This window comes from Silene latifolia, chromosome 11, assembly GCF_048544455.1.
Source record: "Silene latifolia isolate original U9 population chromosome 11, ASM4854445v1, whole genome shotgun sequence".
Lineage (NCBI taxonomy): Eukaryota > Viridiplantae > Streptophyta > Magnoliopsida > Caryophyllales > Caryophyllaceae > Silene > Silene latifolia.
Window position 1 is genome coordinate 159,382,419 of NC_133536.1, and position 11,893 is coordinate 159,394,311.

An 11,893-nucleotide genomic window follows, 5' to 3' on the forward strand; every position below is an offset into this window, starting at 1 on the left:
GATTTAGGTGAGGATGTGATGAGAGAGTGTGTATTATTGTTTGCTTCGTTTTACTCAACGTATGGGGATGCTCCCCTTCCCTCCTTTTTTTATTAGTTGTTTAGTATAGTGGGGCCAAATCAGTTTTTAAATATAATCTATCAACTTTATCCATATAGCATAAAACGGTATCAAATCAACCCGTCTCTCCCTTGTGACGGAAACTCTATGTCACAACTCACAATGGAGACTCATTGGATAGTTTTAACTCATGTGATAGATGTCGACTGTGGTAAGTCGGTAATACTTGTGAGCTACTGTTGGAAATATGTTGGCATCACTATAATCATGGTATTAAAATCATGTCATCCAACGCGTATCGTGACAAGGTTGCATTCGTTTGTGGATCATATAGGTCATAATGTCACATAACTGATATCAATGTAGTATCGAGCATATCAGTCGATTATCTGTCACAAAGGCCAAATATCAGGTACAATCGGACTCGGATATTAACTCGCACCTAATATCCATACCTATCAATTAGAGTAATACAGACTACAAGACCACAAACGTACACAGCATCGTACAAAGACCTTAGAGGGTAATGACCAGACATACAAACGCAGTTCTGATGCAGGAGTAGCATTGCTCCCACGCTTAGAATGATGGTGCAACAGAAAGCCCGCTCAGTTATACCAAAATTTATATGAGTTGTAATGACCAGACATCGTACAGCATCGTACAGAGACCTTAGAGGGTAATGACCAGACATACAAACGCAGTTCTGATACAGGAGCAGCATTGCTCCCAAGCTTAGAATGATGGTGCAACAGAAAGTCCGCTCAGTTATACCAAAATTTATATGAGTTGTATACGCCCAATCAAGCTATTTAATGTACATTACTCATTTGGATTAATGACTGTTATAATCATACAATTGTCATGTTCTTGCTACTCGGGATCAACATCTTCATCATGTTCTTCATCCTTGGGGGCTGCTTGCTCTGGGAAAAATACTTCGCCAGGATACATTTGTTGAAACATCTACAATTGAAATAAACATTAGCAGTTTGGCATTACGGCTGAAAAATACTTGAAAAAGACAGGAAGCATGTGATTTTCTTCGACAAAAACACAGTAAAGAAGTTTTCCCTGTTTTTCTTAATAAATGTGATTCATATATCAAAGGTAAGCATGCTCACCCTCTCAGTAGCATCGAAGAGATCATTATAGCCCAAATTTCCATCAGGAGAGGGGGTGGTGCTGATAGTATGAACTGACTCCTGAAACATGATAACAAAATAACATCAGAAACCAGAACCGATTTGTCAAGTTTAGGCATTATAACACTAACAACATTATCGAACAAAAAGGACAGTGAAATTTATGTTTGCAATGCATGACTATGCAGCTAGTCATCATAATTCAATCTACCTCTAAATTTAGGCAACTGATTAATCCAGTTCTAAGTTCTTATGAAATTTTGATGGGAAGATAAAGGCAAGTAGTATCATGGCTGACATCCTTGCTAATTAAGCTCATTTTTCAAGATTGTCCTCAACCCTCCCACATTACCTCTTCGACCAGTTGCCATTTTTATTTTTCAAAGGCACTCTAATCAATTCACACTTGAAAATTTAACCCAAACTGAACTCCTGGGGATCCAAATAAGCCAACAGAGATGAAAAGAGTTAAGAAATCGATGAATAGGAGGCAAAGAAATTTCCTCTTACGGCGCAGACACCTAGACCAACTTCCTTGCTATAATTCTTTCAATAAACCATTTAATGGGGCTATTGCTATCCCTTCCCTTCCTCAAGAGGAATGTCCGAATTCCAAATCTAAGAAAGAGTAACCATGAGAATATATGTTAAATTCTCAAGATACTTCCGAAAAAATAATGGTTAAATCATGACGAGACAATGGAGTAAAGTCTAAAAGGTTAGAGTCAAAAATTCATCCATGTAGAAGAGCATCTGAAAAAACAATACTTACAAATCTGTAACTATGCCAAACAATATTCATGAGAAGAGTATCTTCTATATACCAAGAGAATAAAGTTGTCCACAATTTTCCCACCAAAATTCATCGATGCTTTAATAAGGAAACAATTGTATTTATGGGTGAGAATTGGATTTATACCATGTGATAAACTAAGAGCTAACACTAATTTTATAACTTACAAAAATATCAGAAACTTAATAGTATTAGTAGCCATCGAACGCACCTTTATCTTTTCTTTTAATTTGCTACTTGACACACTATCTTAATCAAGATATGTACATACGAATACTAAAAATAAGTATGGTATTACTTTTTCACATACGGATTTTACTCTTTCACAATTCACATACATTTTTCCATTAACTTTCCATATCATACCCTTTCTTCTAAACCTAACAAATTAACTTACCCTTCTCCCTGAATTCGAATCTAATTGCTTTGAATAATTGAACAATGGATCACAATCGTCTAATTAGTGGATTAGGGAAATTAATATTCCATTTTGTTTAGTTGCTCGTCAATTAGCCAAAAATGATTTTAAGGGGTCTATGCAGCAAAGAGGATTAGAATGTGAGATTTAAATATTTAATTAATACGGATTTTAATGAAGTCAAAGCATTCAAAAGGAGGCTGTGGGAGTCTGGGAGATTAACTCCATCAGTCCATCTAGCGTATGTAGAAGCCAACAAAAGTCGAGCAAACAATGGTTGAGACGCCTAATTTAATAAATATACTGGATACCATGATTACTTGGTGCGGATAATCCAAATGAAACCTTAATTGATGATTTATTCTGTGATGACATGGGTAATGTTCCAAGTACCGGTGAACATAGGCAAGATGATGACCCTTTTCTGATGACTCATTCCACGGTGAGCATGGTCGGCCGGAGCATGGGTCGACCGGGGTAAAGTCGGATGGAGTGGGTTGTCGGAGGGAGATGATGGGAAGGGAGATGGAGAAAGTAGAAAAAAAAATGACAAGGGTAAAATTGTAAAATGCGTATGTGAAAGAGTAAAATCCGTATGTGAAAAAGTACGACCCAAATAGTATTGTTGATAAAAAATCCATAATAAACAAATTATAAATGTTACAAATTTTAAAAATATGAAGTGTGAAAATAAAGAAACATACAAAATTCGTAAATATTCTGTTTAAAATAATGTTATGATCTTGAAACCGTAAGAGTTTGATTAAAGGCACGCAAAAGTGTCAACTTTTCTCTTTATGTTTTCATCTTATATATTACTAATAACATGTTTTATAGTTCAACGCAAAGATGTAATATAGGGCTTTAATTTTTTCCTGAATTTTTTCCCCTCCTTGAAAAATCCATGCAATTGCATGGGATCTAAACTAGTTTGACATTATAAGATAGACCATGGTTGCTTAATTCTTAGCGTGCTCCAATACAAATAAGACGCGTACCACCATAGGCACTCATGCCCTTTTTTACATTGTAATACGGATATTTTATACCGAGTACCAAAAATCATAATACGTCATAATACAAATACCGAATATATGGAAATCACTCCCGATTCGCTGGGATTTAAGGAGACCCAGAATCCCAGGAATAGACAACATACACTTGAATAAGAGCCTTGAGAGTTGAGACTGAGTGTGTTAACTATTACATCAAGGGGCAGCCTAGAAATACTGATAACACTCATACCAGCACTTAAACTAAGAATTGTTCAGCGAGATTGCTTTCAGAAACAAAGAATATGAATCTCACAGTTCAAACACACAGTTATGCTGGCATCATTATTTTGTATTTTTTTTTTTTTTTTTTTTTGTATTTCATTTTTTGGTGTCTAATAACAAAAACAATGAATCTTCATTATTTAGAATTCTGGACTCAACCTCATTTATGTGAAAACGCCCACGAAAATTTACTTTAACTAATGACAAAATGAAAATCCTATAAGAATTTGAAAAACAATTAGCTGGAGTTTGGTCCGCACAGAGGTTAAGGAAAGGACACAAGAAGAAAGAAACGTGGCTAATCCTTAAATTCCCTACCTATTTGATTTTGAACATGAAAGGGAATGGCAAACAACCAACCCAACCCAACGACCATTCCCAAAATCAACAAACCCCCACCCGGAAATCACCGCCACCCAGCCCTGAAATCACCAATGCTGAAGGCGACTACACCCGATCCCACCCCCCGTGGAGTTTTCATGTGTTCAAAGTCGTGATGTGTTTTGGGATGGGGTGAGTTCGGGATGAGATCACAAACCCAACCAATTTGGAGGAATAAGGAAACATAAGCTTTCATTCGCTGTAACTCTACGTCTCTACCCATATTCAAACTACCCCACAAATAATTGAATAATTACCCCATTTATTCAAAATCCCACCACCCACAATCCACAATTCCACATAGCTAATTACAAATTTTTTTTATTACGGAATTGAGTTTGAATTGTAAGGGCAGGAATCAAACCTCAGTGATATCTTGGATATACAAGGCCCTCCACTCCAAAACTGGTCTTTGCTCTTCTTGTACTGAACTTGTGTCGTCTGAAGTCTTTGAAGGACCTTCAGCAGGATCGTCATCAGCACTTCCAGACGTAGGTTGTCTGAATAAAACATCAATTGCAGCAGTTAACAACCTCTCCCCTTGGTTGGCATCATTACACAAAGTGGATAGATGAACAACAAACCTACAAAACAGAGGAGCTTAGCATGAGTCCTTTAAAAGACCCATATATTTCTTTTTTTTCACTCTGCAACTAGAGAGTTTCTGCAAATAGCATTTCAGATTCTAAAGTGAGAAATCGATTAAAAACGGACATAAGATATAGCCAAAATTAGAAATGAACAACAGAGTACTAGAGTATTTGATGCAAAAACAACTGTAACAACATTATGCTAGTGCATCATCAATAGCAGGGTATGGGGGTCAGAGGTATGTAATCTTATACTTGTTGAAACACAAACAAAGGCTGCTTCCGGATGATTTATAATGAATTTTTCCTCAAGAATCATATCGAATGAATACAACTTCGATCAAAAGCATAAGAACTCTATTGTTCCATTTTGTTTTATTTCGTCGTAATGCGGAACCAAAGATCGGAAATGGATACAAGGTGAGTCTTTGGCTCGATCGGAAATGGATACAAAATACACAAATATCTGTTACATAGATTAAAATTCACTTTGAACAGGTATTACCACAAATCAACTATCCACAATTTATTCCACATACAGAATAATGGCGGTGTTCAAAATGTCTCCTTTAGCAAAAAAACAGAAAGACGCTACAAATGGCAATTGGAAGTATAGTCAGTGCCATAAATAAGACCAAGATCAAGAACAGTGACATATAAACCCATGTTACTTAAAGAAAGATAAAGAGTAAATAATTTCTATGAGCTGTAAAACTTACATGCCGACAGGGCATACTGCTGAATTGCCACTCATTTGGAGAGCTCGGACTGATGTTGCCTGCTCATTGTACAAAGCTATACAAAAAGACAATGAGCTCATACTTCTTGCTCAAAATATATATATGAATTTAAAGATGAACACCTATAATCTTACATCTGGGAGGAAGCACTATTAAAAGGTTTAATGAATCTGACTTCAAAGATGTTTTAGTTATGCATATTGCCCTTGCCACCTTCTTTTCCAAATCTCTTGAACAAGAATGATTGGAATTTTTTTCCGAATTTTCAGGTGTAGATAAAGCTAAACCGTGTGGAACTGCCAAATCCGGGTCCATAATCAATTTCTGACTGAAGATATCCTGCCCTGAAGCCAATCTCACACCCTTGTAAAGCCCAGTATCCTGAAACAGTTGAGCATAAAATAAAGGGTTATTTGATAGTAATAATCCAACCTATTAGTCGTCTTTTCGTAATAATCCGAACTTTAATTTAACTCAGAATACACCATATTACCGCTCTCCTTTGCTCATATTGCACCTGGGTCATTTTTTACCTGTAAAAACCGGTAAGCCAACAGGTAGATCCCTTTTTCCTTTTTTTTTTTCATTCTGTCTCCACCCTCCTCCTGTATTAACACCCTTGTCACCAACCACCAATCCACCACCACTCCATAACCCCAACCCAACCAACCACCAAACCATAACAAGCACTACGACCTTCATCCTTAATTAATCATCCATTTACTCAACAATATAATATGAACACAAAATAGAAATCCAGAAAATTAAGTGTGATTGATGAAAATAATGGAGAAATGGGTTTTGAAGAAGGAGAAGAAGAAGAAGAGAGGATGATATAATTAAAGATGGAAGATGGAATCTCGTGAGAGAAAAGGAATTGGTATTATTGGCCTCATAGAAATTGGTATTATCGGACTCATAGAAATTAGGATCTATGTAATCCGTAGAAATTGACCTCTTAGAAATTGGTATCCATGTTATCTATAGACTTTTTTCTAATCGGGCTAACATTAATAACATGAATGGCTACAGGAGGTAGGACCCATGACATATTACTTAGAATGGGTAAAAGCATGAAAGAGAGATACTTCCAGCAAAGCTATTCAGAAATATTGACCGGTGAAGATGAAAATACACAACTCTATGAAATGTTCTCTCGGCAGACAGATAGAATATCGAATAACTTGAAAAAAGCTTGTGACTTTGGAGTTGAAAAATGAAAGCTTGTGACTTTGAAGTTGAGATGAGGGTTTAGAATGATCGAAAACGGTGGGAGTGCACATGAGGTAGATTTGTGATGGTGGATGTAGCTGGTTGGGGTGTTAGTACGGTGCTGGTATTGACGGCGGTTGGATGTTGGTGGTCGTGGACTCGTGGTGTTGGCAGCGGTTGGATGGGGGCGGTTATGGTGGTTGTATTGTGATAAGGAATTACAGTTGGGTAGGGGTGTGAGTTTGAGGTGATAAGGTAAACGGAATTAGGGAATGTAACTTGCTAAATAGGTAGCCCATTACCGAGTTTGATACAAGAGAACATAGGTAATAGTATGGTGTATTCTGAGTTAAATTAATGTTCGGATTATTACGGAAAGACGGCTAATAGGTTGGATTATTCCTATCAATTAACCCTAAAATAAATACATGATCCTAATAAGAAAACATAAAAAAAATACTTTATGAACACTATCAGGCACCTTATCTGTCAGAAGAGCTGCTACTGGCATTCGTAACACCTGTTGTAAGGGAATTAGATTACAATGAGCTAATTAAATACAATCATTTATAAGGACAGCAAAACAAACTAACAGCAATTCGTTAAGGAAGATACAGAATGATCGCGATACTGATAAGGCAAAACACAACAAACAGCAATTTCATACCTAAACGTGAGAAAGTCTATTTTTCTCATTTATTGCAAAATTTTGAAACTAGAAGTATAAATCAAGGGTGTGCATGCTAACGGCCTAATGTTATGTAACATGACTAAACGAATTAAAAAAACAAAGAACGCATAGCAACAACAGTAACCCATTGCCTCAAAGGCTTTACAAGCAGGCTTTCCCCTTTGTTCGAAAGCACATAAAGACTGTTCCTGGATGACCCATAATGAATACTGCATCGTGAATTGCGTCTACTGATTGCTACTTCATAAAATAAAGAAGCGCAAAAAGTTTAGCAAGCCATTTTACTTTATTAAATCCTATTAAAAAAAATAGCGAGTATTTGGCTCGGATGGAAATGGAAACGAAAGGAACAATGCAGAAGTACAAAGTAAAATCTCTCATCCTAAAATGTAAAGAGTCCTTCCTCTCCTTTTAATTGGAAGATTCATGTCGTTTTCCGACATTTTGGGAGTATTGGCTCTGATGGAAATGGAAGTGAAAGGAAAAATGTGCAAGTGCAAAATAATCCCCCTCTCTATCCCACAAAGTCCTTCCCACTTTCCTTTTCGGGAAGTGTTGTGTTCTTCCACATCTTCTGTTTTCATGATGGGTAAAATTTTGATGAAAAATTGATCAACCTGATGAGATTTTGATATATGCATAACTTGCCATACAAACTCGTCTTCAGTTTTTCTAGAATCACACATTAAGCAAACTTGCTGAAATGAAGTGAAGCTTCTTCCTATTTCAATGTAGCGTTTCGGTTCTCTAATGTTCCCCATACAAAACATGAACTACCCAAATTCTTTCTTCTAACATAGGACAAATCTTTTCAAAAGGTTGCGTTACTCTTAAACTCTATTTGGTCCACGTGGTGTAAGATAGGATATAAACCAGTAATGGTCACACTGATACTATATACCGAGACAGGAAAAGCAGCAGCCTCCATTAAAATTCAAAAACTAATAACAATGTCTAAGCCTTCTTGTCTAGAGCAATCACAGATACAAACATGAATCAATTATCCGTATCAGAGAACAAGCAAAACTAAAGTTAAAACAAACTAATCACTTTTCTGAAACACCTACATATATGGATCCTTTGACTGCAGCACGACGACAGAAGGCTTGTGGCAATTCCCCTTGGCCATACATAGGATATAACATGGCACCATGGGCATTTGGGAATCTAGAGGAAGATATGAAAGTATAGAGAAAAACATCAGCCTAAAGACGCAAATAAATAAAATTTGCAAGACATATTGAATGAACTGTAAAGCTTTCATCTTTTCACCTTCCTACAGACGAATGATAAAGAGCCAAACGATTAATTCCATCTCTCGTCTTGAGCAAATTGTTGCTAGCTTCTACGTTTTCTTGGTCATAATCTGCAAGTGCTATAGCATATAGAATAATCCTACATGGAAAAGAACAAATGAAGCAGTGAACAATGAATAAAATAAAGGCAACCACCTCAACAACACACGTTCAAAGCTTCACAATTCCTAAAAACTTCTACAACATTATAGACCAAAAATTAAGATGTTCCAGCTGTCCGTAAAAAGTTCCCCAAAGCTCAAAAGTCAAACCAACTATCTCCTGAGACCAAGGTTTTCTTAATGCAAATTGAAACAATAAGTGGGATAGAGTACTAAGGTGATAAGACATTGAAAGGATAATACAAAGCTGCGAGAGACATATAATATTCAGATCACCAACAATATGATAAAAGGTTAAAAGGTTTAATATAGTGGGAGTATTAAAAAAACGGAAAAATAAGTAGCAATATGCAAATAATTTTAAATACAGATCAGAGTAACAAAAAAGCTGGTGAGGTTTAGATGCTCAACGAATGACAAGGGAATATATAGCAACAAATGGGTAGAAACTAAAAGAGACGATGTAGAGTTAGTTCACTCTCGAAAACAACAGGCGCTAAAACAAAATTTTCAAACAAGGAATGGATGGGAAGAGAGTTGAACAAGAGAAAAGCACCCCATTGGGAGAGAGATTGTTTCTTCTTCAGCCAAGTCTAAAATTCATAAATAACTCTCACTCTTTCCTACTCCTTTGTCCTACCTATCTTCCGAGCCTCTTGATCAACAAATTCCCAGTCCCACAAACCAAACCTCCCTAAGTTTTTTCCATTGCCCTGTCTTCCTAAATCCGTAATTCCTAGCTAGGTCTTCAAGCACACATGGTCTCACTTCGCAATAGATGCACTTAGCATAGCCTATAATCTGAGACCTACTGTCAAGTGTCAAGTGTCAAACTGATAAAGATGACCACCCTAAACCAAATCCGAGTAACATGAGCAATACCGCCAAAACGATCATTCACGTACTTGTTCGTGGAAACCTAATTATATCACCAAACTTCCACAACACCACACGATACCACATCCCTAACGCTCTCAAACTGAAATGAATATCGAAAATTACTCTACATTATCAAGGGAAGTTTTATAGTATGTGACTATATTCCACCTTTGTAGCGCATACATTTACATCACATACCAGACACGAATCTAAAGCAACTACTCTCACAAATCGCTAATTTACATCTACACCATGTACGCTAAATATCTGAAATAAACACGACTAACATACATCCATTCATATTACCAAGATTAGACATCCAACAACAATCGTCCCACGTCTAAAACACTTGAATTAACCCACTGTTCCACACCATCACACTTGAATTTTCCCATCCAAAAAAAAATATACACGTACAAAGTAAATAAAGCCCTGTTGTTTTGTACTGAAATAGTCGGAATTGAATTGAATTGAATTGCTGAACTGAACTGAAAATGAAGTCGAAACAAGAACATTAACCAAATGACAAAGAAAGAAGAAATAGCATACCCTATGATTCTCTTGGGCAATCCAAAATTGGACAAAAACTCGAAAAAAGGAGTATCCAAATCGTCATCAGAAATACAAAGATCAGCATCCCCAGTCAAATGTGCATTAACACGCTTAAAAAACATCCCTAACTTGTTCTTCTCAGGCAAGGTGAAAGCCTTATCCTTAAAAATGGCGAATTTGGAATCAGGAACATTAAGGAAACAAGATTTGTCCCCATCATAAATCAAATTCTGATCAACAGCCTTAAATTCAAGGTAGTGAGAGACTTGAGATGTAAGCAAGAGTTGGATGGCAGCATCAGCGCAGAATAAAACCCTAGGACCGGAGACGTCAAGGGCGAGATTGTGAGGGAGGTGAGGCGGAAGCGGGGGGATGGAGATGGCGGTGGTGAGGTGACGATGGGAGAGAGGGACGGCGGAGTAGTCGGTGGAGAGAGAAGGTGGTAGTGGTGGTGGTGGTGAGAGGTATGGGGAGAGGTGGGAGGGAGATAGGGTGGAGAAGTGGGAGCCGTAGAAGGGGTTGGGGTCGACATGGAGGATTGTTTTGGAGACAGAAGCGGAAGCTGCGGCGAGAATTGAGGAAGGAAGGCTTGTTCCGATTAGAATTAAGTCGAAGTTAGTTGGGTCTATTGGAGGGTATTCTGGTTGTGAAGGATTTGACATTTTTGTTTCAAGGTGGTGGACTGCTGCTGAGGAGTTAGTCAAAATAAGAAGGGACTTAGTTGGGGCTTACTTAAATACTCCTTGGTTCAGTCGTTCAGAGTTGAGACTATCACGTCATCTTCTCTCTATCTTCCTCTTCCCATGCGAATCAGAAGAGAATTTGTGCATTCGAATAATTAGACTACACTGCTAATGATTTGTAACGGGTTAAATATTTAACGCGTAAAATACGCGTTGTCAAACGTGAAAAAGTAAACTTGTAATGTGGAGTTGAATGGAGGGAGTACTTGTGATGACTACTACCTATGAGTAGCACATATAAAATTTTACGATAGTTTTTAATAAAACTAGTTTTCTTTTTACTTCGAGGCTTTCACGACGGCCAGTCGACGAGTGTAAATGAGCTAAGACCAATCGACAAGCTCTCAGGATTAATTCGGTCAAACCGAACTCAATGCAAGCTTGATAAAATATGAATCGATCCCATGTTCAAACAAAGCTGGGATGGAAAGCTCGCAGAACTCGTTTTTTTGAGTATATACTTTTTATATTTTCTAATTATATGTTATCTTTATATTCATAACTTTTCTACATTTAGAATTTTATAATTATACCTTGTGTCTTAAAACTATTAGGTTTTAAGTTAGATATTGAAAAACTGAAAAAATGCAAAGAATATTATGACAAGAAGAGTTGGAGCTTTAATGTTTAAGACTTGATGAGCTAAGAGTCGAGTCCGAAATCCGTCTCAAATCTAACCCAATCTCAAGTCTGTCGGACCTTGAGCTGAGACGGCTCAGTTAGTTCACCTTTATTAATTGTTATACAACTTTTTACTCCTCTAGCTTAGAAATATAGAAGGGTAAAGCTGACAAAAGTTAATCGATCTGAAAAACCGGACAGGAATTGCCAAACTGACTGACGCAACTCAAAAATTTAGTTAAACATCCCTGAGACGATCCTCCGGGTTGTTAAACTGGTAATTGATAACAATCCCTTTTCCCCCAATGACTCGGCCTTGATTGATCCGTAGCCAACCTGAAATGACATGTGACTTGATAATAACTTAACCTTAA

The 11,893-nt window shown here is 37.1% G+C and overlaps 1 protein-coding gene across 1 annotated transcript; it reads right to left on the reverse strand.

Annotated features, from left to right (window-relative positions):
* Positions 1–651: 651 nt before the first annotated feature.
* LOC141612019 (rab escort protein 1) lies at positions 652–10,884 on the reverse strand. The gene is made up of 9 exons (XM_074430719.1): positions 10,153–10,884; positions 8,580–8,702; positions 8,375–8,474; positions 7,098–7,136; positions 5,539–5,785; positions 5,384–5,459; positions 4,439–4,658; positions 1,185–1,265; positions 652–1,026 (listed from the first exon to the last, which is right to left on the reverse strand). Exons 1-9 carry the CDS (start codon positions 10,815–10,817, stop codon positions 934–936), a joined length of 1,644 nt encoding a protein of 547 aa, XP_074286820.1. The 5' UTR covers positions 10,818–10,884; the 3' UTR covers positions 652–933.
* Between the last annotated feature and the right edge of the window lie 1,009 nt (positions 10,885–11,893).

Coding starts and splice junctions, on each gene's coding strand:
- LOC141612019 (XM_074430719.1), bottom strand. CDS start 10,817: ATGTCAAATCCTTCACAACCAGAATACCCTCCAATAGACCCAACTAAC. Junction 8,703..10,152: donor TTGCCCAAGAGAATCATAGG/GTATGCTATTTC, acceptor TTTTCCATGTAG/GATTATTCTATATGCTATAG. Junction 5,460..5,538: donor AATAGTGCTTCCTCCCAGAT/GTAAGATTATAG, acceptor CTTTTTGTATAG/CTTTGTACAATGAGCAGGCA.